This window comes from Ammospiza caudacuta, chromosome 15 (genome assembly GCF_027887145.1).
Source record: "Ammospiza caudacuta isolate bAmmCau1 chromosome 15, bAmmCau1.pri, whole genome shotgun sequence".
NCBI classification, from domain to species: domain Eukaryota; kingdom Metazoa; phylum Chordata; class Aves; order Passeriformes; family Passerellidae; genus Ammospiza; species Ammospiza caudacuta.
In genome coordinates, this window is record NC_080607.1 from 18,639,704 (window position 1) to 18,664,097 (window position 24,394).

The following is a 24,394-nucleotide window of genomic DNA, read 5'->3' on the forward strand; positions in this document are numbered from 1 at the left end:
AGTTGGGGATTCTCTAGAGGGGATTTTGCCTCCCTTTTCCCCCCAGGGCCCTGCACAGCATCGCTGCCTCCAGGGCCATGCTGCCCCTGCCAGGGGAGCACCCCCAGCACAGCACTGCTCCAAATGCACTTTGCTGTCACTTAGACTTTCTTCTATAGCTTGCTTAGTAAATAATGAGGAGTTATAATCACCCCACATCGTTCCTGTGGTTGCTCAGGAAAGATGTGAAGGCAAATTTTGTGATCATGCTGCAGTTAGTGGTGGTTTGTATTTACCTGACTGTTCAGTGCTGGATGGCTTTGTCCATGTCCCTGGGTAACTGAGTGTGGAATTGGAGCTGTTGTGGATAAAAGTAGGGGATTTGATATTCAGCTGTCAAATGGAAGAATTGTTCAAGTGGTAAAGCTCTGTCCCTTAACCTCATCACGCTGTTTTCACATGTATAACCCACACCCCGTTAAAGATTTGTTCCTTGGAAATAAGTCTCAGCAAGCCTCCACCTCCTCCGAACTCTGCAGTCTGCCCTGCCCTTTCAAGGCACTCTGATCCAGCCTGTCCTCTCTCTCAATCATAGATAGCATTGCTTTTCCCCATCACAAGATGGGATTTTAAAAAACCAGCTGCATAAAAGCAGAAAACCAGCAAGTGGGTACCAATGCGTTAATGGTTTGCAGTTTCATTGATGAGTACGTATTTGTGCAGCCTCCCCACTCCCCTGGTGTGACTGAGGGGAGTACAGCCCCATTCCCACCTGAGTGAGGAGGGGGAGCCCCGGGGTGCTCTCAGGACAGCCTTTCCTGTCTGGGTCCTCCAAGCAACCTCTCTGGCTGCCAGGGTGTGCAGCTGGAGCATCAGCCACACGAGGCAGACAAAGGCCAGCAGATTTCCTAAAGGCTGACAGCTGGATGCAGGTGGCATTCTAGAATTAACACAAGCCCAGAGGAGTTGCTCTCTGCCCCCTTCCCATGCAGGGCCAGGCTGGGCACCTCACACCCCTGGGAGGGAAAGAAAACAGCTGAGGGTGTTTCTGAGCACCTAGAATGAGAAGGGGGAGCCCCCAGTGGGGCCAGCCACCCTCCTGAGTCACAGCAACTGTGGCCAGAGGGCTGCAGCCTCTCTCTCCTGGGGGTCATCCCGCCCCCAGCCAGGGTCAGCAGTGACCAAACCCTCTGGGGACTCTGCTGGCTCTGTCCACTCCCTGTGGTGATTTCCAGCCCAAAGACAAGCAGGGTGATTATTTTCAGTGTTGATTAGTCATGCTGAGGGGTTGCTCACGGTGCTGCCGAGGGGACCCCAAGGAAAGCCCCGTGTGTGACCCAGGCAGGGCAGAGCACACTCCCAGCCCACCAACAGGATGTTGGCTGCTGACTTGGCCATGAGACATAGCCCAGCTCTGCCTGAGGGGGCTCTCCCAAGGCCTCTGCTTGCTGTCAGTTCAAAACAGGGGAAGTTTCCAGCTCTGTGATGCTCCTGCCCTCTCCCAGCACCCACAGCAGCATGAACTTGCTCTGAAGTTTCCAAGGCTTAACCACCCACTTCAGCTTGAGCAAATTTCAGCTTCTTGGCCGAAGAGCAGGAGCACACAGCCTCGGGGATGGTTTTTCCCATCACTGCCATGTTTAGGTCTCTTGATGTGGCATTTTTGTAGTACCTGGGACATTCCCTCCCCTTCACCAGGCCTGTTCTGGCACAACTCCAGTGTGGTTGGAAGCGTGGCATGTGCTCCGTGCCAGGCAGGCCTGCAGTGCCAGGGGACAGCCAGGGCTGGCTGGGACAGGCTCTGCAGATGGCCTGCAGCCCATGGCCAAGTGTCTGAGCCTCTCGAGCTGGGGGGACACAGCTCAGGATGGACACGCCCTGTTGCTTTCTTTGGCCATCCCAAAGGATGTTCCCTTAGGCCATCCCAAAGGATGTTCCCTTAGGCCATCCCAAAGGCCTTTCCCTTAGGCCATCCCAAAGCTGTTCCCTTAGGCCATCCCAAAGGATGTTCCCTTAGGCCATCCCAAAGGATGTTCCCTTAGGCCATCCCAAAGGCCTTTCCCTTAGGCCATCCCAAAGCTGTTCCCTTAGGCCATCCCAAAGCTGTTCCCTTAGGCCATCCCAAGGCCATTCCCAGTCCTGCTCAGGACTCCCTGTGGTGTTCCTGGAGGTGCTGGGTACAGCCTGTGCCCCATCCTGAGGGTGACACGTGCTTGTCCCTGTGTGTGTGTGATGTGACACATGGCTGGGTGTGTGACCCCAGTGCTCCAGTTCAGAATGAGCTCCCAGGTCCCTTCAGGAGCATGGCCTTGCTGCAGGCTCCGTGTGGTTGCCCTGCCCTGTGTGAGTGACCAGGCCATTTCTGTCCTGCTGGCAGCCCCTCTCCTGCCAGCACTGCTCACAGGGATGGCTGGGGATGTGCCCTTGGCCCTGCTCTGTGTGTGACCAGGCCATTTCTGTCCTGCTGGCAGCCCCTCTCCTGCCAGCACTGCTCACAGGGATGGCTGGGGATGTGCCCTTGGCCCTGCTCTGTGTGTGACCAGGCCATTTCTGTCCTGCTGGCAGCCCCTCTCCTGCCAGCACTGCTCACAGGGATGGCTGGGGATGTGCCCTTGGCCCTGCTCTGTGTGTGACCAGGCCATTTCTGTCCTGCTGGCAGCCCCTCTCCTGCCAGCACTGCTCACAGGGATGGCTGGGGATGTGCCCTTGGCCCTGCTCTGTGTGTGACCAGGCCATTTCTGTCCTGCTGGCAGCCCTTCTCCTGCCAGCACTGCTCACAGGGATGGCTGGGGATGTGCCCTTGGCCCTGCTGCTGCTGTGTGCCCCAGCTGTCCATGGCTGGTTCCCTCAGCAGGACAGACAGCATTCCCATTGAATCCCCATTCCTGGCCGGCCAACTGCTGCTGAGTGTGTGCTGGGCTCCAATGAGATCATGTCAGACCTAAGCAAGTTTGATCTTTCTCTTGGGCAGAGGGTGTTTTATCATGCTGTGGTTCCAAGGCCGCTGTTGGTGGGTTGGAATTCTCCCAGGAAGTGTAGCAGTGCATGGTTAAATGCAGAGTAATAGGTTCAGTATGAGGCACAGAGCTGTGAGCTGGCTGAGCACACTTGTATTTAAAGGAGAACGTGGTTACACAGCTGGGGAGGGATCAGGATGGGCCTGCCAGGTACCCCAGACCTTGCAGCGTGCCCCTGGGACACTGCCTGAGCACAGGATTCACCTCCTCCTGCCTGGCCTGGGGTCCGCACAGCTCCCAGACCTCACAGCTGGAAAACTGGGCATGGCTCATCATGAAATCCCAGGCAGGATTCCCTGGGGCAGTCTCTTTGGGTGGTGGTTCCTACATCTTGATCTGGAATTGGGATATCTGAACTAATTGAGGGAGATCTGGAAATAATTGAGGGCTAATTTCTGAGCAAATGTAGGTTATTGCTGTTGTGGTGAGGTTGGGAATTGCCCAACCTCAGCAGTATGGGCTGCACTTCAGCTGCAGGTGAACCTCAGCTGGACATGGAGGAGCTCATTCTGTTTCTGGTAATTGGTAGCTCTTCTTTTCTCTTGTCTTTAATGCTTTTTCTTTTCTTTAATCTTCTCTTCATATTGAAAACAAAAGTTTTCTTGTTCATGCCATTGATTCAGATTGAAAGTTTGAAGGCTTTGGATGATGCAGATAACATTTTTCTTGTTCTCTCAAGCTGTTTACTGTCAGATGTTCCTGGCCTTCTTGAGGCAAGATGTAAAACCAGTTACAGTATCTGGTCTTTTGCACTCCTTTTTCCAGTTATCCCTGTCTCTTATAATTAGGTCTGTCTCGTGGTCTCTGATTTATACATACACCCCATAGTATTGTATAGTATTTTTATTAGTGCATTATTTTATGGTAGAAACCCCAGCACTCTGTTGTGGCAGATGCTGCTTTGACTCTAAAGTTAAAAAAGCAGTTCCTCCCTCAAAGGAGTTCCAGTCAGAGTGCAAAATAAGAGCAAACAGCTGGATGTGGGCAGACACACAGTATCTTGTATGTGGCACCTCCTTGACATTATTAGATGTGAATTGTAACACTCTTGTCAGTAAGCAGTTAAATATTTCATGGTCTGGATGCTTTCCAGCTGCCTTGGGAGCAGTAACTGCAGTCCCCAATGCTGGATTGCTGTTGGCAGGACTGCAGAGCTGCTGCCCATCTGTGCCCTTGGAGGCACTTCCAAAGGGGGGAAGGATCTTCCCCCAAATATTCATTTGTGGAAGGATGTGGGGACATGATAGAAGAAATAATTTGTGTGTGAAAGTGATTTTGTGTGTTCCCCTGCTCAGAGTGGTGCTGTGCCCATGGCCCTGCTGACAATCAGGCAGATGGGAGCTAATGCCTCGTGCAGGTTTCTGGGCTGGGGCTGCTTGTCCAGCAGAGGAATTGCAGGCACAGGGAGATCTGCGTGTCTGGGTTTGCTTGGCAGAATTCCTCACAGGCCACTTGTGCATCTTCCCTGTTACCTTAGGACAGGGATTTTCTGCTGTCTTCCCCTGAGAACCAGGCTCAGGATTCAGGTCAGACATGTCAGGAGGGAAAGCTGGAGTGGGGAGAGGCTGGGGTTCTGCAGGGCTCTCAGCCCTTCAGAGGGGACGTGTCAGAGTGAGGACACAGCACAAGATAAGATGCCAGAGAATCAGAGCCAGTAAATAGTTTTGTGGATTAATAGACATAAGCACTAGAGCTCAAGGGAGGGAAACAGATTCCATTATTGACTGTTCATCAACTGCCTAAAGGGAAGGCTTAATATGGTTTGTTTTCCCTTAATTAAACATTTGTTACATGGTTTGTTTCCCCTCAATTAAATATTTGTTCTGGTTGTTCCTTTGTGACAGAAATAAAAAAGCAGCAGCATTGCCTATCATGTACTTTCAGCTAATCCTGAACGTGCTGTAGCTCTTCTGCCCTCCCCCCAATTATTTCCTGTAAAAATGCCTTTCTTGCATCCATTCCCTTTTCTCTCTCTGTTTTTGAATCACTTTGCTGAATGACTCATCCTGCCCCAGTAAATAGGTTAACTTTAGGAGAATGATGAAACTGCACAGTGACATGTGGATAGAGAGGTGTTGCTCGTGTGCTTTTCCTGCAGTTGCTGTTTTAGAGGTGTTGTGGTGTCCAACACCAATTTCATCAGGTTTTAAACCATGAGGTGCTGCTGCATCACCAGCCTCCTCTGCTTGTGCTGGTTTTGATCTAAAAGAAATGTGTCTTAGTACAAGTGGCACTGCTTATCTCAGCAGCTCTGGATCAATCCCTGAGGTCCAAACCATGCCCAATAAACCAGACAGGAGCAACTTCACCCTTGTGCTTTGCAGCAGCACAGTCAAGAGTTAGCAGTGACAAAATGAGGGCTCTTGCCTTGTGCTTCCTAAGCTTCAGTCCATCAGCCTCATATTTGTGCATGGGTTAGCCAAGTTACATGGTTTATAAAATGAACTCCATCCCCTTCTGGTATAAGTTTTTGTGTATTTATTTATTATGTGCTCATTCTACTTGGAATATTTTACTTGGTCTTGTTGCATGTAAACTAAAGCTAAATACAAACTTCATCTTTTCTCAGTAACTCGCTAAGTATCAAGGAGGGAGAGCCAACTCCATGACTCAAACACGTGTCCCTTCCCTTGCAATTGCAGCCAAAACTCTCTGGCATCAGAGTGCTGCAGAATGAAAGTCAGATCTAAATATATGTGAGCAGAAAGAAAGTCAGTTAAAAAAAGACTTTGTTATGGAAAGCTACTACAAACCAAATCCACGGTGGCCTGGAGTTCCTCATCACACCCAGGCTGATCTAGTTTTCCACTTTCAAGGTACTCTTCCCAAAGCAGCTGCTGACACTGGTGGAGGAGCTGCACAGGGCCAGCTCAGCTCCTTGCAGCTCCTTTCTGCCTCCTGTGTGGTGACCAAACAGACTTCAGGGCTTTGCCTGATAAAGCACAGGATATTTATCACCATCCTAGCAAACAGGAATACAGGAGCTTTCGTTTCATGCCACGTAGTTCTGGCATTGATACTCAGAGCCAGTCCTTGGTCAGTAACCTGGGAAGGGCCTGGGCAGTGCCTGGCCCTGGGTGCCACCCTGAGCACCATCCGTGGGTTGGTGTCAGTGTCTGCAGTGCTCTGTGCAGAGAAAGGGTGCAGAGAATGAGATTGAAAGAAGCAGAAACACCCCAGTTTGCTGGGGTGCCTCTCCCAGCTGTGCTCCAAATGTCTGACACAGCCCCCTAAACCCAGCTCAGGGGCTCTGAGCCTGCAGAACAGCTCCAAGGGCTGCCCACAGGCATCTGCTGAAGCCTGCTGGGACAGGAGGAAAAGGACATGAACTTGTTCCTGAAGGTGCCCCTTCCCTTCTTCCTCCAGTCCATGTGTAGGCAGGGCTTGCACCAGTCTCAGAACTGCCTGATGAAAAAAGTGGTGACAAAATGCTGAAATCCATCGAGAAAACAGGAAATCACACTGGAGCAGGAACTGCTCTTTGTGGTGCTGTTGCAGCCAGCAGCCAGGATAGAATCCCAGTTCGTGTGGGCATGCGTGTCCTGCAATATCACAATTCCCTGGGGCATGGAAGAGTGCCTCAAAAACTTAACTCAGTAGATTCAAACAGGGATCAAATGGGTGAAATAACTGAAAGCACCACAAATGGCACCCATCAGCCTTAGCACCGTTCCCTCCAGCTCATAGGGCAGCCTTTGGCAGCTGTTTCTGCAGGAGAACTTGTCATTTGTGCTGTAATTCTCCTACTACCCCATTTTTGTGTCATTTGTGCTGTAATTGTCCTCCTGCCTCTTTTCTGTGTCATTTGTGCTGTAATTGTCCTCCTGCCCCCTTTTCTGTGTCATTTGTGCTCTAACTCTCCTGCTGCCTGAGTGAGCTTGGCACCTGATGGTGCTTTGGGCTCTCAAGGGTCTCAAGTCCTGCCTAAGGACTTTAAAGCACTCCTGCAGGGCTCCTGGGGATGCTGCTCTCTGCCCCATCCCCACACGCAGCAGAGTGCATTTGCAGAGGGCGTAGTTCATCCTGTGGAGGCTGTCACCTCTCAGGCTGTTTTCTCTCAGCTGAGCAGGATTGTTGGAGTTCCAGGAGTGTGACCTCACAGCCTTTGTGCGTTTTGCAGCCCAAAGCAGATCTGCAGCAGGTCTGGTCCTTCAGGGATGCTTGGCCAGGCCCTTTGGCAGGATGATGACAGAGCTCCCAGCCTGGAGTCCCCCCGTTCCCCTCTGGGTCACTTTTCCTGCCAGCTTTGAGGCTGTTGATCTTGTCTGGAAGTACAGTGGCAATAATGAAAGTGCTTAGAGAACCCTTAGTGTTTCTGAGGTGGTGTCACAGACAGATTTGTGTTTTGAGTACTTCCTTCCTGCTAGTTTTGATCTACAGTGTGTTTAGGGCATTGCATTTTTTTTAGCAGAAATGCTATCTTTATTTTTTGCTCTTTTCTTGCAGGCACACCCAGCTTCCTGTTAAATTTGGGTAGGACAATATAAAGATACCAATTGTTTGATTTTTGCACCTCACTCTGGCACTGTGCTCAAATATAAGGGAAGGATATTGAAATGTCATAGTGCAATCCAGATCCTGTAAATCCAGAGCAGTTCAGATATTGATTTCAGTTGGGATGGGCTTTAGCCAAAAATATGCATTTTATTTAGATGCTGTTTTCATCAGATATCTGTATTATGTTGCTAAATTCATGGAAAGATGCCAATGGGATTGGAGTCTATTGATACTCCCTCAGCAAAAATGCATCCTGGGACATGAGTTGCCACTTAGTTTGAGGTCAGCAACCTCTTCCAAGAGTTTGGTTAATTAATGGGGGTGAGCTGATTGCTGCTGGGCTGGAGGGTGTGGAGGAGGCTCTCAGGTGACACAGACTCCATGGGTTACAGAAAAGGTGAGAACACAGATGCAGGGTGCATCTCTTGGCATTATTTCAGTGAGGAGGGAGCCCTGGGTTTGATGTGTAATTAAACCTTTACACTGAGAACATCTCAGTGATTGTGTATCCCCATTTTCCAGAACAAAGCCTTGAATTGCTGTTGCTTTCTAAAACAACCCCACCGCTCCCAGTTCTTTCCCCAGCACAGTTTGTTGGTTTGGGCTCCTGTGCCTGGAGCACCCAAAGTGGTGTTTCCCAGCCAGGGAGTCGCTGTGCTCTCCCTGTGTGCAGGAGCTGATTTTCCAAATGCGGAGTATAAAATAGGCTGTGTCCTGAGTGGGAGGTTCCAGGGCATGATACGTGGCTGCACAATCCCTGGGAGCCAAGCAAAATACTGCTTTTCTATATATAGGCACCTGAAATCCAGCAGCAAAGACACTTCTGAATCTTGCACTCAAAACTTAGATTTTAAGAAGCACTTTTTGCTCCTTAATATTGCAAATTTTTATTATTTTTTCCACATGGTTTTGCAGGAGTGCCAAATGCTTTCATGGTGAATTCAAAAGAAATCTTAAAAGATTAATCAATTTTAAAAAGGCAGAAAATTTTAAATACTGCCTTTTCCTGAGGAAAATAATTCATCTTATTTGCATTTGAAGCAAAGACTGTAACTTTCATGATTTCTTTGTCCAGTTCTGTACAATTAAGGCAAAGTCTGATTTTCACAGCCACTGTGGTTGGATCTCTCAATTGAAAAGAACTGACTTTGGGTCTTATTTGGGCACTGGGGTGACAACAGAAGTGAATTTTGCAAAGGCAGTGACGAGTCTGAGTCTGACCTGACTCACAGGTCCCAGGCACCCCTGGAGTGTCAGACCAAATCATCAACTTTTCACCTTTTGTCATCAATCCAGGACTGTAAGTTTTGGAATATCCGTTTTTAGATAATATCAGCTGAGAAAAGAGGGGAAAAAAGTAAAATTTAGTGCTGGATCTGAGCAAACAGAGAGGTCAGGGGTTAAATTCTGCCTTGTGTGTTGTATATGCTGAAATGTCCTTTTATGAAATTAACCCACAAATGGAAGAGTAGCTGAAAGCTGTAACACTTGGCCATGCAGCATAGGTCGAAGGTTACCTTTTTTCTCAAAAATGGTTTTGCAAATCTTTTTCAGAGCTGATAGATACACACCTTAGCTGGATACAAAACATTATATGAAAAAGAATGACTGTGATCTTTGATCCAAGCAATCAAAAAGAAAGGTAATTGGTATTTTTCTGCCTTTTCTCCAGCTGTGTGTTTCTCTTAACCTTTATTTATTTAGTTTTTCAATTAAGAAGTCATGCCCCTTTTTATTTGGCGTGGAGGGTTTAAAATATTTAATATTTTTTTATTTTAATATTCTTTTTCTTCCCCACTTGTGTAGCACAGAGCTGGGGCCTGGTGGGCAGGGACGGAGAGGTGGGGCTGTGCATGCTGGGCTAAAGGATCCCATCCTTCCAGGCAGGGCAGGTCTGAGGGCACTGTGCCAACCAGGGTCAGCTTTGCGTGTCCCAGTTCCTGCTGGCCATGGCAGGACATGGAGCACTGCAGGGAGGAGCCACTGGGCTGAGCTTTGCCTTCCTGAGGAGCCTCACTGCTGCAGGATCCCCAGAGAGTCATTGCCACCTGTGTGGGGCACCCAGGGCATCCCTGGATATGGGGTGGCACAGGTGGAGCTGTCCCCAGAGGGTCATTGCCACCTGTGTGGGGCACCCACAGCATCCCTGGTACCCAAGGGATCCGTGGGGTGGCACAGGTGCAGAGGGGTGTGGGTGTGGCACCTTCACAGGGTGCCATTGCCACCTCAAGGGGCTCCCTCTGTCCCTGGGCTGCTGGCACACAGCCCAGCATCACCCACAGGAACACACCCCAGTTTCCAGCTGGGAGGATGAGGGAGGCCTGGCTGTCAGTGGGGCCTGGGGCAGGGCTGGTGCCCACCAGGGACACAGAATGCCCCCACAATCCAGCAGCCCCTGGGTCACCTCCCTGGCACCCCAGGGCTCTGTCCCACTCCCACAGCAGCAGGAGGTGACACAGGACACGCTGAGGGTGCCCAGGCAGGCGTTTCCTTGACCTGCATGGCTGCTGGCAGCTGTGATTTCAATATCTTTCTTTATGATTTAATCTTTCATTATCTTTGCATATGTGCCTGTGGCCTCATTTAATCAGTTCTCTCATTAACCAGATCAATAGTGGTGTGCTCCAGAGCAACCAGTGCCAGGCACCTTAAACAACAATGTTTTATTTATTAATCACATCATCTCCTGTTCCTCTCAGCTAGAAATGAGCAAATAATGACAACTGATACTTGAGATCCATTTTAACCACACTGCCAAGAAGAGATAGCTGGGAGTTCAGACGAGCAGCTTCAGCACATGCTCTGGGCTTCCTCTGAGGTTTAGGCACAGCTCAGTTTGCTGATTTGCTCCAGGCAGATTTGATTCAGGCAGATTTGGTTCAGGCTCAGTTTCTGATGTAGTCCAGGCTCGGTTTCTCATTTGTTTAAGCCAGATTAGCTTCAGGCTCTGTTTGCTGATCTGGTTCAGGCTCAGTTTGCTGGTTTGGTCCAGGCTCAGGTTCTGATTTGGTTCAGGCTCAGTTTGCTGGTTTGGTTCAGGCTCAGTTTCTGGTTTGGTTAAGCCAGATTTGGTCCAGGCTCAGTTTGCTGATTTGGTCCTGGCTCTGTTTGCTGGCTTGGTCCACGCTCAGTTTCTGATTTGGTGCAGGCTCAGTTTCTGATTCAGTCCAGGCTCAGTTTCTGATTCGGTCCAGGCTCAGTTTCTGATTCAGTCCAGGCTCAGTTTCTGATTCGGTCCAGGCTCAGTTTGCTGGTTTGCTCCAGGCTCAGTTTCTGCTTTGGTCCAGGCTCAGTTTCTGATTTGGTCCGTTCAGATTTGCTCCAGGCTCAGTTCCTGCTTTGGTGCAGCCCTCTGTCGAAGTCCAGGGCAGCCCTGGCTGTGGGCACACGTGCTCTCAGTCCTGGAGCAGATCCCCAGGGATGTGTGACCTCACTGGCCTCGGGCTGGTGGTGATTTCCAGCCGTGCCTTGGGATCATTGCTGTTAATTCACATTTTGTTTGCCTTTAGGGACTCTGGTTGTAGGGTTTAGTGCTGGGACAAGCCCTGACACACTCTAGTGAGGCCCAGCCTCACCTGCACCTAACACTCCTCTCTTGGACTGGATTTGGGTGAAGCTCAGGGTGACTGTGGGACATTCAGGCCAGGGATAACAGGGAGCTCTGGACACTCAGGTTCTCACAAAAAGCCCAGTTTTCCATGTGGGAGAGCTGGCAGGGAGCAGTGCTGGGCGTGCCTGTCCATGGGGTTGATGCTCACACTGTTCCCCTGCAGCTTTCAGCCCTGCTCAGGCTGCAGCCCCCTGTCAGCTCAGCCCACAGAAGCCACTGCTGGCCTCAGGGGAGGGAAAGTGAAGTTTGCAGGCTGAGTCAGCATTTCACCACAGCATCCCACCTGCCCAGAGCCGGCCCTAAAGAGGGAACAACCAAAGCTGGACCCTCAGAGCCTCTTCAGGGAGCTCCACTGAATTATCTGCTGTGTTTCACTTCATGTTTAACCCTTCCTAGAGGCAGATGACTGCTGGCTCTGCTGTTTCCATGACTGTATAGGTAAAAGGAATAGGTAAAACTCATCTGTGGTATTTTTGGTAGCACAAACGAGTGTGTTGATAAATAAATTGCCTGTAGCCTCAGCCCACTTGTTTCTCAAAAGGAAATGACCCTCCAAGAGTGGGTGCCCACTTCTTTTTACCTCACTGCTATTTTTAGCCGAGGCTGTGAAAACTTTCCATTGAAGAGCTGCTCCTGTCATTTCCTGGGTAGAGCAGGCAGGAAGCTGTGAGCGAGCAGAGGAGGCTCTGCTCAGGCTGGACCGACCTCCCCTCCCTCTGGCTGCTGCCCTGCACTGCAGAGAGCCCTCCCGAGCTCCCAAACCTTCCTTCTGTGCCAAGCTCAGCCCAGAGCCAGCAGCTGGCACTGGCAGGTGGGATGCTGGGCAGGAATTCTGCTTTTCTTGCCCAAATCATCTCAATCTGGCATCTCCAGCTGGAGTTAGGCAAAGCTGAGCCATGGACTGTTACTGGTGGCATTTCTGAGCACGGAGTTCCTGGAGTACAGCCCCCCACATCCAGGAGCTTTGCAAAAATACAGATTTAACTTCCTCAGAGACAAATCCCAGCATGCAGAGAGGAAGGGGATTTCAAACCATGAATTGTAAATACTAAAAACTAATTCATGTGCTCCCCTTCCCAGAGACTTGCCAGAGACTGGGCACCAGGTCTTTTAGACAGGGGGAAGTAGGGAAATTCTATGTTAATTAACACTGTGTTAATTAACGTTTCTCATAAACATTTATTATAAATTGGATAGAATATAGAGGAGTCTTAGAGCTGCAAACCTGAGGATTAATCAGTCTTGGGTGAGGGCCCGCTTTGGTTTGTTAGTCCCTGTTTCAGCCTTTAAATATCAGCAGGGAGAAATCATTTAGATCTGGGGTCTGAAACCTAGAAAATGTAGTGTTCTTGTTTAAAGGCAAATTAGTCAGAGTAACTGAGCAGTTTCCATGTGATGGATACAGCACCAAAGGGCTGCAGGTGAAATGGAGCCCCTAAAATGCAGTTCTGGATTCTGCATCAAATGCTCGAGGTTTAGGGCTCTCCTAATCAAAGTGCAGAGATTTCTGCACCTAAATTCTAGGGAGCACCTGAATTCTAGAGAGAGAATTGTTGTTCCAGGAGGTGCCAGAGGGTGCTTTTGGCAAGTGTGAAAAGCTGCCAGGAGACATTGGCTGTGGTAATTAAAGTGATATTGTTCTGACTTTTGAACAGACAGCAGCGTTCTTCAGTGTCTTCCCTTGAGCTTTATTGACAAGCCTGTCCCAGCCTCTCCCACAAACAGTGCAGGGTGTTTGTGCTCTACTCTGCAAATAAATGATAATAAAGGTGTAAAGCAGCTAGAGTCTAGAGTGGGATTAAAAAATACCAATCATAAACCACCCAAATGCAAACATTTCCACCTGAATTGCAGTGTCTGTGTTTTCGTCACTGTTCCCTATATTTCCTCCACACCCGGCCTTTTTCTCTTTAAAGTATTTTTCGTTCAGCCCGGTGGAAGTGTTGAAATGCTTGGATAGCTAGAGCTGTTCCTTCCTTTTCCCCTGGGCTAAGGGCAGTGTCTGTGGCACAGGCAGCGTGTGTGACAGGCCCTGGGCACACCCCTCTCTCTGTTTTATGGCACCTGAATCACATTGAGCACAGTGAAACCCCCTCTCTCCCCTCCTTCCCCCTTGCCTTCCAAAAATGTGTAAGCTGGGCAAACAGGACCATTATTTATTATTTAGATTTTAATAAAACTGAGTTACGAATGCAGAGGGGATGTTTGCAGCTTGACCTACCAAGGATTGCTTTTACTTTTAACTTGTCCTGATGTTGGAAGTGCTTTAATGTTTCCTCCTCTTTCTTTTATTTCCCAGTTAACGAAATTATCAGGAAGGAATTTTCTGGACTCCCTGCCAGAAGTCAGACATAGAAGAAGAGATTTGTGAGACAACTTTTACCAAATCCTTCCACAAGTGACCTCTTAGATCCTTCCAGTGCCCCTGCAACCTCTGGCTTCCTTTGCAGTTCATCTCCAGGCAGAGACTCAGTGCAAGGAACAATGAATTGGCACCAAGGACAGCCTTGGCTGAGCAGCTCGCCACCTCTGTGTGTAAACAGCACGCAGGACACCCTTCCTTCCATCCAGAGACCTCATTGTTCTCCTGGAACAGAGCATCTGTCTGAGGAAACACTTCAAGCCTGCTGCAGCCCATCTGTCCGTGCGTCCATCCATCCATCCATCCATCCATGGGGGGAGACAGGAGCCGTCCCTGGGCAGGGCTCAGGGCCTGGGCTGGGCACTGGGGGTGGGAACAGAGTTATATTATATGTATTCATGGAATATAACACCATCCTGCAGGGCACTGACAGGGATTTGCCCTCCAGGTCTCAAAGCCCTCCTGAGAAATGTTATTATTGTAGGAAACTGAGGCAGCCAAGCTCGCTCAGCCTTCAGCCAGTCCAGGGTCAAAGCCAGTTTGCTCTGAGCACTGGGGTTGGTGTCTCAGACAGGAGATCTCTGCTGAATCCAGGAGTTTTCTTCATTTTTCTTGTCAGACTGGATAGGAATTTGAAGGAGAGGGATTCTCATAACCAACCAGTGAAAAGAGCAATTCAGCAGTTGTAATGCCTGCCCTAAGGTAAAATAAACCCAGGTAAACCAGAGATTAATATATAGGAGTCACAGTAAACCCAAAGATTTTATGATTGATCCTTGTTAGTATTTAGGCAGTGTATGAACACACCTTAGATATTTTCTCTCTAACAAATCATTGCTGTTTCTTTTCATGTAGAACCTGCTCTTGGCTCATAACTTGTCTCATTTAGCACCTGGAACATGTACTCACCCGAGCTGCAGAGGAAAATAATTGCATCTTGCAGAAGCCATACATTCCAGAGAAAATAGACACTTATTTATATTCACCGGGCCTCTTTAGCTTTGCAAAGCTACCAGCAATTCCTGGAAAGGGTCCATTTCCATGGCAGTTAGCATTTTGTTATGTTTTGCTTCGTGTGTTAGAATATCCTGTCCTGACTCCTGCTTAGCACATTCCAGGTAACCACTGCCACCTGCAGTTGTACAAGTTAGAATATTTAGGGGAGTCAGGGATAAAAGGCTTCTGAGTGGGTAACCAGTGTACAGTAAAAGATAGCCATAATATTTTAGGAATTCCATAGTAATCTTTCCTGGTTTTATAAATAAAGAATGCTGATATTTTTGGGAATGCAGAGCCTGAGCTCTGCTCTAGAGCACAGTGAAATTCATCCAGTTTTCAGTGGTGTCACAGTAAACTTGGCAGAACACCAGCGTGAACAGCAGGAATGAGGGGATGGGAATACAGCAGAGCAGCCTCAAAATTGGTTCCCCAATGTCTCAAGGAAGGTTTTGCACAGTCCCTGCAGAGCATGGCTTGGTCCAACAGAAATCTCTTCAGGACCATCGGAAGAATGTATTTTCTGCCCCTAAAAACTGGTGCTTAAACTCTGCAAGGTCTTGGGGTTAGAGTGGGGACAGAAGCATGAGATTCTGCAGAACACCTGACCTGGGGCTCAGCTGAAATTTGGCTCTTGAACAGAAATCTGAATGTCACAAGAGCAGCTCTGGACTCCAGATTCAGCCCAGCTCAGATCCAGAGCCCTGCACATCCCTGGCATTAATGGCACCCCTGTCCCTGCTTTGTGAGGTTCAGATCTTTCACCCCAGAATGAGTTCCTGTATCCCAGCCCCCAGAACTCCTGGGGTGCCTCTCTGGTGAGCTCTGCCCTGCAGGTGCCCTGGACAAGCCTTAAAAATGGCCTTTTTTCATTTTAATTTTTTAATTGCTGATTTTTACAGAAACAAAAGTGAGGCCCAGCCTCGCTGAAGAGGGGAATTCCTGTTAGAGAGCTCTCAGCAGGACTGACTGGCTCACACGCCTCAAAAAGCTATTTTGGATTGTCCAAAGCTGTCACTGGGCCAGAATCTGACACATATTAGGGGTTTTTAGTGCAGTCTGATGAATGAGACAATTCTGACATATTCTAAAGGCCAAAAGTTGCCTTGTCAGAAGTTCTGTGCTATAGCTGAGTAAAAGAACAGACCAAATGCATCTCCCAGTTTCACACTTGGATGTTTCAAACGTTTTCCATGATCCAACCTGTAAAGTATAGGACAAATTTAAAAAACAACCCAGAAACCCATCCACAGAAAAAAAAAATCTTCACATTAGTGGCAGAACCTTCTCTTTTGCTGGATTTTAAATAGAAGCTCAAAGAAGCCCAGGCAGGTCTTTTCAGATCTGTGATGTGCTGCTGCTGCTGCTCTGGTGATTGTCTGCAGCAATTCATCAATTTAGGGAAATAATTTTTGCATATTTATTTTTGGATACTATCAATTTAGAAAAGGATGTTGGGAGTAAAGTCTAGTGCTGGATCTGAGCAAAGGAAAAGGTCAGTGTTAAAGTTCTGCCTTCTGGATTGTTGAGGCTGAAATTTAATTAATTAAATTAACCTCCAAAGGAAGGAGTAGCTGAAACCTTGGAGCAAAGGCTGTTCAGGGCCCAGGGGGAGCCAGGCAGGCACAGCCCTGCAGCCAAAATACCCCAGATTTCCACTGTGCTCATGTGTTCCTCAGGCCCTTTGCTATAGAGGGTTGGGTTTTCATTTGTTTGATTTATTTTTGGGGAGTTCCTCTTTTTTTTTTTTTTTTTTTTTTTTTGTTTGTTTGTTTGATTGGAAGTTGTTTTTTTAGGATTTGGAGGGTTTTTTTCCATTTTTTGGGGCTGATTTTTTTTTTGTTTGGGGTTTTTTTGGGGAAGGGGTTTTTAATGTGCTACAGGTGCTCTAGCCATGCTTGCACTGGCTGTATTCCCTCCTCCTCTTTAATGCATAGGTATTAATCTGTGTACATACAGTGCACAATGTCATTTATATAATGCACCCACACAGAGAGGGGCTATTTACACGGGCTGGCAGTGACAGGACAAGGGGGGCATGGCTTCAAACAGCTTTAAATCAGAAATTAGGATAAAAATCCTAATTTTGGAATTGGAATCTGGAATTGCCAGAGCAGCTGTGGCTGCCCCTGGGTCCCTGCAGTGCCCAAGGCCAGGCTGGACACTGGGACAGTGGGACAGTCCCTGCCATGGCAGGGTGGCACTGGGTGTGCCTGAGGTCCCTGCCAGCCCAGGCCATGCCCTGCTCTCTGTGGCTGCATTTTTTATTTTATCCACGTTAGAAAGGAACACCCCGTGCAGAGCTGGGTCCCTCCTGTGCTGCCTCCCAGCAGCTCAGCTTGGAGCCTTCACCCCGTGTATTCTGAATTTTAGGGGTGCAGCCACAGCTGCACGAGCTCAGGCTCTGCTGCCCCACCTGCTTTTCCGTGCAACAGTAGTTAAATAATTCAGCTTCAACCACCTTTGTATTTATTTCCGGAGAAAAGGAGCATCCTCAGGCGTAGTGTTGTGCATTGTTGTCTCTTTAAAAAGGAAACTGATATGTTAAAATATATAGCTAGGCTGAAGAATTTCAATATATACAGCACTAAATTATTTCCTGTCCTTGCTGAGCAGAGTTTTTCCAGTATTAGTATTTCTGTTCCTTAGTACAATTTCTCTCTGTAGAAGCACGAGCTTAGCCTTGGAAGAGTTAATAGCATTTTGTGAGCAATTTGTTCTCACTTTATCTGGAAGATAGCCATATTTGCACATGAGGAAATTCTCTCTTTCCTCAGTTATCTGAATGTTTCACCACAGTGCCTTCCTGCCATTGTACCAAAGGCCTACAAATATCTTGTCTGCGGGGTGAACAACTCTAATGCATTTTCCATCAAAGTTGCACCATGTGAAGTTCATGTTGGAACTCAAAGATCATCTCTTTTTATTTGTCTTTTGTGTGTGTATGTGTGTATTTTTTTTAACTTCCATTTTTCCACCCGAGCTTTGGCTGCGAATACAGGATGAGCTTCTATAAACTCTGCATCAAATATACGTAGAATAAAAATCATCATTCATGATATGTAAACAGTCTGAGAGTGCAGTGGGAGTGGGCAGATATCAGGCAGATTTTTTTTTTTGTCAGTTATGAGTGTTGGAAGTCGAGTTTGCCAGGAGAGGAATTGCTTGTGAAGATACTTGCAATGAAATACAAAGTCCTGGTTTTGTTTTTCTCCATGAGAATGAGCAAAAAATGAGATCTGAGCAACAGCAGAGGAGTGAAAGTGTCTCATGTATGTTGTTTTTACTGGGAGAAAGAATGTAGGAGAGTCATGGGTTTTGCACTTGCTTTATTTGTATCCATGTAAATATGTATTCCCCCATTGTCCCCATAGGAATACAGCATTTCCTGAATGTAGAGGATTTCCAGAACCAGCACTATGTTATTCTCCAGTGTATAAAAAGCTGCTGCTTCATTACATATCTAGACCAGTCCTCAAAGTAGCTAGAATGTTTTTTAAAGTGCATTTTGTAATCCGTATCTTTACAACAAAAGTGACTGTGCTTTTTATCTGACCAAATATGCAACAACTTTTGGATTAAGGTTTGTATTTATAAAGGATCAGTTTTCATCTTCTCAATGCCTTACTTTTCTATGCAATTGTTGTTGAATTGTTGTTGTCCTAAAAAAAAAAAAAAAAAAAAAAAAAAAAGATGTATTTGATAAATTTCCCAAAGACTTCAAAGACAGCTTTAAACGCTTCAGAAATATGTTTCTAAATATTTCAATCTGACTTTTTCCCCTGCATTTCTTTCCAAATTGCTACTTAATAGGGAACAATGATCTGCCAGATGGGACTCAGGAAAATGACTATCTTAATTTCAAATCTTAAACCGATTCAGATCCTCATAATTTTTACACCACTTAAAATCATCTGATGTTCCAGATTAGCTGCAATTCTGAGTGTTTGTTATTTATGTTCCATATTCCTGTGCAATAGGAAGAGATGCCACTGCTGGGTCTCAGTGGGGTGAATTGTAAAATTCTCCAGAAACCAACTCTTTTCCTCATCATTTACATTGCAGTGGTTTCTTACCTGTGAGGCAGCACTCTGCCATCACACGTGGAAGATTGTAATTCTTTATTCATCTCAGAATGGATAATCCTCCTTTGGAGCGTTTGACATCAGATTGGCATCTGTGTCTTTGGTATCTGCTGGTTCTAACTGCAGGGCTCCCAGCTGACACCAGCTTTAGCTACCAGCCCACCCTGGTCTGTTCAAGGTTTTTTAGCCATTTGTGTTGTTTCAGCGGTACAGAAATATAAATTAGTACCTGCACATTGCAATAAACTTCACCTGAAGGTGCTGATGCTGCAAAGATGTCCTCAAATGCAAAAAGTTACCTTGGGGGGTTGAGTTTCCTTCTGTAACTCCTAAAATAGCAACATTGGGCAGAAAGCTCCAGAAGTCTGAGAAATTAGTAATGTTTGTAAAGGCCAGGAGTGCCCAGATGTGCTGCTGTACCAGCAGTTACTGCAGCGTGGACTCTGCTTGGAGCACCACTGTGCTGGTGGCACCTGGGCACAGAGAGCCTGGCCAGTGCCGGCCTGCCTGGCACTCACATTTTCATCTGAGTGTGTAATTCTGAAGTGATTCCCCCACAGCCTGCCCTGGGTGTTCAGGTAAAGCCATATTTTAACAGACACACGAGTGAGCACTCACATCATCCTGACTGATGTCTTTTGAATCAAGTTGCCTGTTCAAAAACCCAGCTCTCACAATTGAAAAGGGGTTTATATCATTCACATTCCTACAACAACGTTGTAAACCTCCAATGTAATGATTTTTTTGCTATCTGTAAAGTATTTTTATATATTGCCTGTACTATGGTAGATTAGCAATAAATGAAAGGGCATCATCTGCTGCAAGAGTGTTTGGTCTGTTCTTAAATACCTTTACTGCCTTTGATAAATGAATATCAGGGGCTGAGTCACCCACTTGTCTTTCTGTCCTCAGAAATTCTCAGGAGTGGTTGTGCAAAGGATTGCAGAGCATGGAGCATTCCTCACTGATGGGCTGCTCAGCTCCCCTTTGGGTCAGGCCCTGTGGCTGAGGCTGCTCTCACTGACACTTCTTCATTTCCTCTTCTCATTTTCTATCCCCAAACCCCAATAAAAAGCCCCAAACAATGCACACCAGCAGGTAGTGCAGAGCCTTAATAAAGCAGTAATTTCCACCTATGTAAATGTCCTTCTGTATCAGTACCTGCTTTTTTAGAGACTGGGGATGGACTCCATTTCACTTTTTTTCATCTAAATTATAATTCTGCATTTCTCTGCTGGAGACACTAAAAGAGACATTTTCATACTGCTGTGCTGGAGGGATGCCCAGAGCCCATTATAGCCCAGTGAGAGTCGAGTTTATGCAGCGTTCAATTAAAGACATTTACCTTAACAAAATCAATATTATCCTTTGCATTTAAACCCAGAGAATTCAAACCATATTCCATGCATTTGTTGGCCATGGAGCAAGTGTTTTGCCTTGCTTATTCACAAAAGCCTCAGAGCAGGGGCCATGTGGAAGTTCTTAAGTCCCAAGCCCTGCACAAAGGCTGGGAGCCTCAGGAACCAGACAGGCTTGGCCAACAAAGAAGCTGTTACTGGCTAGGAGAGAACATTTTATGATGAGCAAATATATGGCACACAGGATTTCAGCTTTATTCAGCAAGAGGAAAATTTAAGTAACTTAACCTGGAAATTCCACAGCTCTGGTCTGAGGAGTTGAGCACCTGACCTGATCCTCTGGCTTTAATTTATGTCTTGGGGCTGAATTAAAGGACTACAACAGTACCCCAGGTTTTTCGTCTTAACGGGAAATTTCCTGGATTTTGTAGACTTAACTTGCTCTTTTGTAACCCTTCAACATAGCTGAGTTTTTCCCAGTTTCAGGGTAGCAGCAAGGCAGAGAAGCCCGTGTTTGTAATGAACATCTGGCTCTCGTATGAGCACTCGCGTGCTCCGCTGTGTAAATATGCGATTTACAGCTTCTTCTTCTGCCCTGAAATACAGATGTAATTTAGGCAATTTAGGGAGCTGCCTTTCAGCTTCAGAGCAGATTCTTTTCTCAATACATCACCACTGGCTTGCTCAGGTGGCCCGGCTCAACTGGGCTGCTCCTCACAGGGAATTGGAGCTCCCACCCTCACCATCCTCACCTTCCCCAGCCCTGTGCCTGACTGGGACTGGCTGCTCCTCTGAGCTCAGCATCTCCGGGGGTAGAGGGGCTTGAATTTATCTTATTTTGGGAAGGCAAAGCCCCAGCAGAGGATCTGAGCTCCTGCTGACCCAAAGGGCAGAACTGCACAGAAAATTGCTGAGGTTTGAGGGATCGCTTACCCTGAACTGCTGCGAGAGGCTGGCAGGAGCTGCCCTGCTCACGAGTGGGTCACAGGCAGGCACTGGGGTGACTGCAGCCCAAAGGCACCTCTTCATTCCACAGACCAAACTACAGCCAAATCCAGGAGGGCACGGGGGCAGCCACTAAAATAAACCCATTATCTTGCTCAGCCATACCCACAAAGAGCAGAAGGATGCATTTCCTTGGGCTGCTGCAGCACAGGGTGGCAGTGCCACCTGCAGGGAGCTGAGCACAGCCCGGCTGGGAGCCCACCTGAGGGACCCAGGGGAGCAGGGCTGGCCTGGCCATGGAGGGACCCACGAGGTGACAGATTATGCCCTTTTCTGACCCAGAGATGGGGCAACTGAGAGAGTTTTAAAAACTTAAATTCTAAATTCTAAAACTAAATGAGAAGGGTGAGACAATAGAGATGTTATAATTCACACCATCACAATCAAAAAACATTTCCTAATTACATTATAAGTGTTTCTTGGCCTATCAGCTTTAGCCACACCATGCTGATAGGCCAAGAAATGGAAATGCCTTAAAGCCAATCATCTAAAATTATCCCTCATGGATGCTACCACAAGGCATCTTTCATAGTTTTATTTCTCCAAAGTATCCAGTCTTATTTACATCCTTTGAAACTTGTTTCTAGTCCCATTTCTCTCTCAACAATCTCAATCCTATTCCATAGCATTTCTCTGTGCCACTTCCTCTGTGCCATTTGCAATGCCCCTCTCTGGAGCCCCAGTCCTGAGCTGTCCAGAGGCAGCTGACAGTGGCTGAGGCTCCCTGGAGGGGCTGCACACCAGCAGCACACACTGACCCAGGGCTTCCCCAAAGCTCCTTTTCCAACTTAGCTGCTAAAAGACAAAGGGGGGAGCAGGGAGAGATCGCCCCACCAAGTATATTTCTTGGTTGCTGAGAGACTTCAAATCTCCCTAATGAATAAACACAGCACACTTAATTTTGTTTATGAAAACAGACTCATTGTGATGGCAAAAAGCATGAGTCAGTGCCCGGGCTGAGGGGAGAGAGCAGCTGGAGACACTCACCGAGGAGCAACGCCTCGGAAAGCGGAGCAGCTCCCCTCCAGCGGAGCCAAGAGCTGCAATTCCTGCTCTAACACAAACCACCAGCACACAGGGACGGGGAGAGGCTTCCTCAGGGCCTGCCTGCTGGGCACATACTGCCAGGAAAGCTGCAGGTCTGGGAGGGAGCAGCAGGCGCTGCCCAGCCCAGCTCAGCCCAGCTCAGCCCAGGGTGCTCCTGGCACAGCTCACCCTGAGCCCAGCTCAGCCCAGCTCAGCCCAGGATGCTCCTGGCACAGCTCACCCTGAGCCCAGCACAGCCCAGCTCAGGATGCTCCTGGCACAGCTCACCCTGAGCCCAGCTCAGCCCAGCTCAGGATGCTCCTGGCACAGCTCACCCTGAGCCCAGCCCAGCCCAGCTCAGCCCAGCTCAGGATGCTCCTGGCACAGCTCACCCTGAGCCCAGCCCAGCCCAGCCCAGCCCAGGATGCTCCTGGCACAGCTCACCCTGAGCCCAGCTCAGCCCAGCTCAGCCCAGGGTGCTCCTGGCACAGCTCACCCTGAGCCCAGCTCAGCCCAGCTCAGCCCAGGGTGCTCCTGGCACAGCTCACCCTGAGCCCAGCTCAGCCCAGCTCAGCCCAGCTCAGGATGCTCCTGGCACAGCTCACCCTGAGCCCAGCTCAGCCCAGCTCAGCCCAGGGTGCTCCTGGCACAGCTCACCCTGAGCACAGCCCAGCCCAGCCCAGGATGCTCCTGGCACAGCTCACCCTGAGCCCAGCTCAGCCCAGCTCAGCCCAGAGTGCTCCTGGCACAGCTCACCCTGAGCCCAGCCCAGCCCAGCTCAGCCCAGCTCAGGATGCTCCTGGCACAGCTCACCCTGAGCCCAGCTCAGCCCAGCTCAGCCCAGGGTGCTCCTGGCACAGCTCACCCTGAGCCCAGCACAGCCCAGCTCAGCCCAGAGTGCTCCTGGCACTGCCCAGCCAAGCCCGGTCTGTCCTGGGCTGGGCCCTGGGCTCGTCCCTCCCAAACCAGCGCAGCACCAGGGAAGGGGAAGGTCTGAGACCCTGGAGGAGGAGGAGGAATTGCTGAGCCTCAAACCATGCTCCCCATTCATCCCTGTGGGACCCTGATGTGTTTGGCATTTATTTTGCTTCAAAATGAGCCAGGTGGGATCTCAAACTGCTCCCATGGTCAGATGGGATCTCAAACTGCTCCGTGGCTTCCTGGCCTGCTGAAGGTCCTGAGGCTTCACACCAGCAGGTGCAGCAGGAGCATTATTTCCTTGAAATGATTTTACTGTCCAAGAAAGGGCTCACCATTGGGTTCCCTTCCCAAATCCCACTTTCCCAAGGGAACTCCAGTGTCCAGAACACCTGAGGGGCCCTGGGCTGTCCCTGTGACACTGCCAGCAGCCCCTGCAGAGCCAGCCTGGCAGGCCTCCCTCTGCTCCTCAGCTTGCCCTCATCTCTAAATGAACCAAGAACCCCAGCCCTCCCTCCAGCAGGGCCTGCTGCTCCCTTCCCCAGCTCCACTGGTGCAAATCTGCCCCACCTGCAGGAGGGATGGAGGGACAAGGGATGGAGGGACAAGGGATGGAGGGACAAATCTGCAGAAGGGATGAGGGTGCTGAACAAGGAGCCTCTCAGCAGCTCTCCCTGCACAGAGCCCCTTTGTGTGCTGGGGGTAACACACAGGGCTCTGTTCAAACAGAATGGGCCAGACACAAGCTCAACGCTTTTCCTTCCTTCCTTAAAAAAGAAAGTTTAAAAAAGGAACCCATTTTCGGAAGGCCAAGCATGGAGGAAGGAAAGAAATTTCAATTAAAAATGTTAAATTGTAATTAAGGACCTTAAAAAGCTAAAATCACTAATCTTACATTGGTAATGCCACCACATACACCACAGGAGAGAGGCCAAGCTGTCCCAGCTCCCCAAAAATGTCCCACAAAGGCTGAAACAAGTAGAGATGTAAAATTCTGAGTGTTCCACTGCCCATGGGAGGCAGAGAGGAGCCTGTCCCTGCAGTTACAGCCTTTGAGGGCAAAACCACAATGAACCAGGAAGGAATTATGGATTTTAGCTTGTGCAGCACTAAGGGCCCTTTTAGGCTTCTGCCATACAGCAGAGAGAGGTGAGGGCTCCTGCAGGCTGGGCCTTGCTCTATAAGCACACAGACATTATTTTCAGATAATTAAACCAGATCACTGACAGATAATTAAACCAGTTCTCTGACAAACCATTGCCTGCCACACCTGCTGGCACAGCAAGGCTGGGGCTCATGGATTTTCATCACTAAAACCTGCACCTTTAGCCAAAAATCACCAGCTACAGAAAATATAAATCAACAGCTATAGAATAATAATAATTAAAAAATTTAAAAAAAAAGTAACTTCAGCAGACTGAAAGGTCACATTTATCCATGGTAAAGTGGTGTCTGGGATGCAGGAATCCCAAGGCTGTGTGGGGGCAGGACTTTCCCCCTGGTTTTGCCCTAACTGGCACTAAAAGGCGGGCACAGAGCCC

At 48.5% G+C, this 24,394-nt stretch overlaps 1 protein-coding gene across 1 annotated transcript in view; it reads left to right on the top strand.

The window, feature by feature from the left end:
- NFATC2 (nuclear factor of activated T cells 2) overlaps positions 1 to 13,536 on the top strand; it is a 71,178-nt gene extending 57,642 nt beyond the window's left edge. Inside the window, exon 10 of the mRNA XM_058814841.1 lies at positions 13,403 to 13,536. Coding sequence (XP_058670824.1) covers positions 13,403 to 13,458 — 56 coding nt within the window. The 3' untranslated portion in view covers positions 13,459 to 13,536. The remainder of the gene's footprint in view (positions 1 to 13,402) is intronic.
- The last annotated feature ends 10,858 nt before the right edge of the window (positions 13,537 to 24,394 follow it).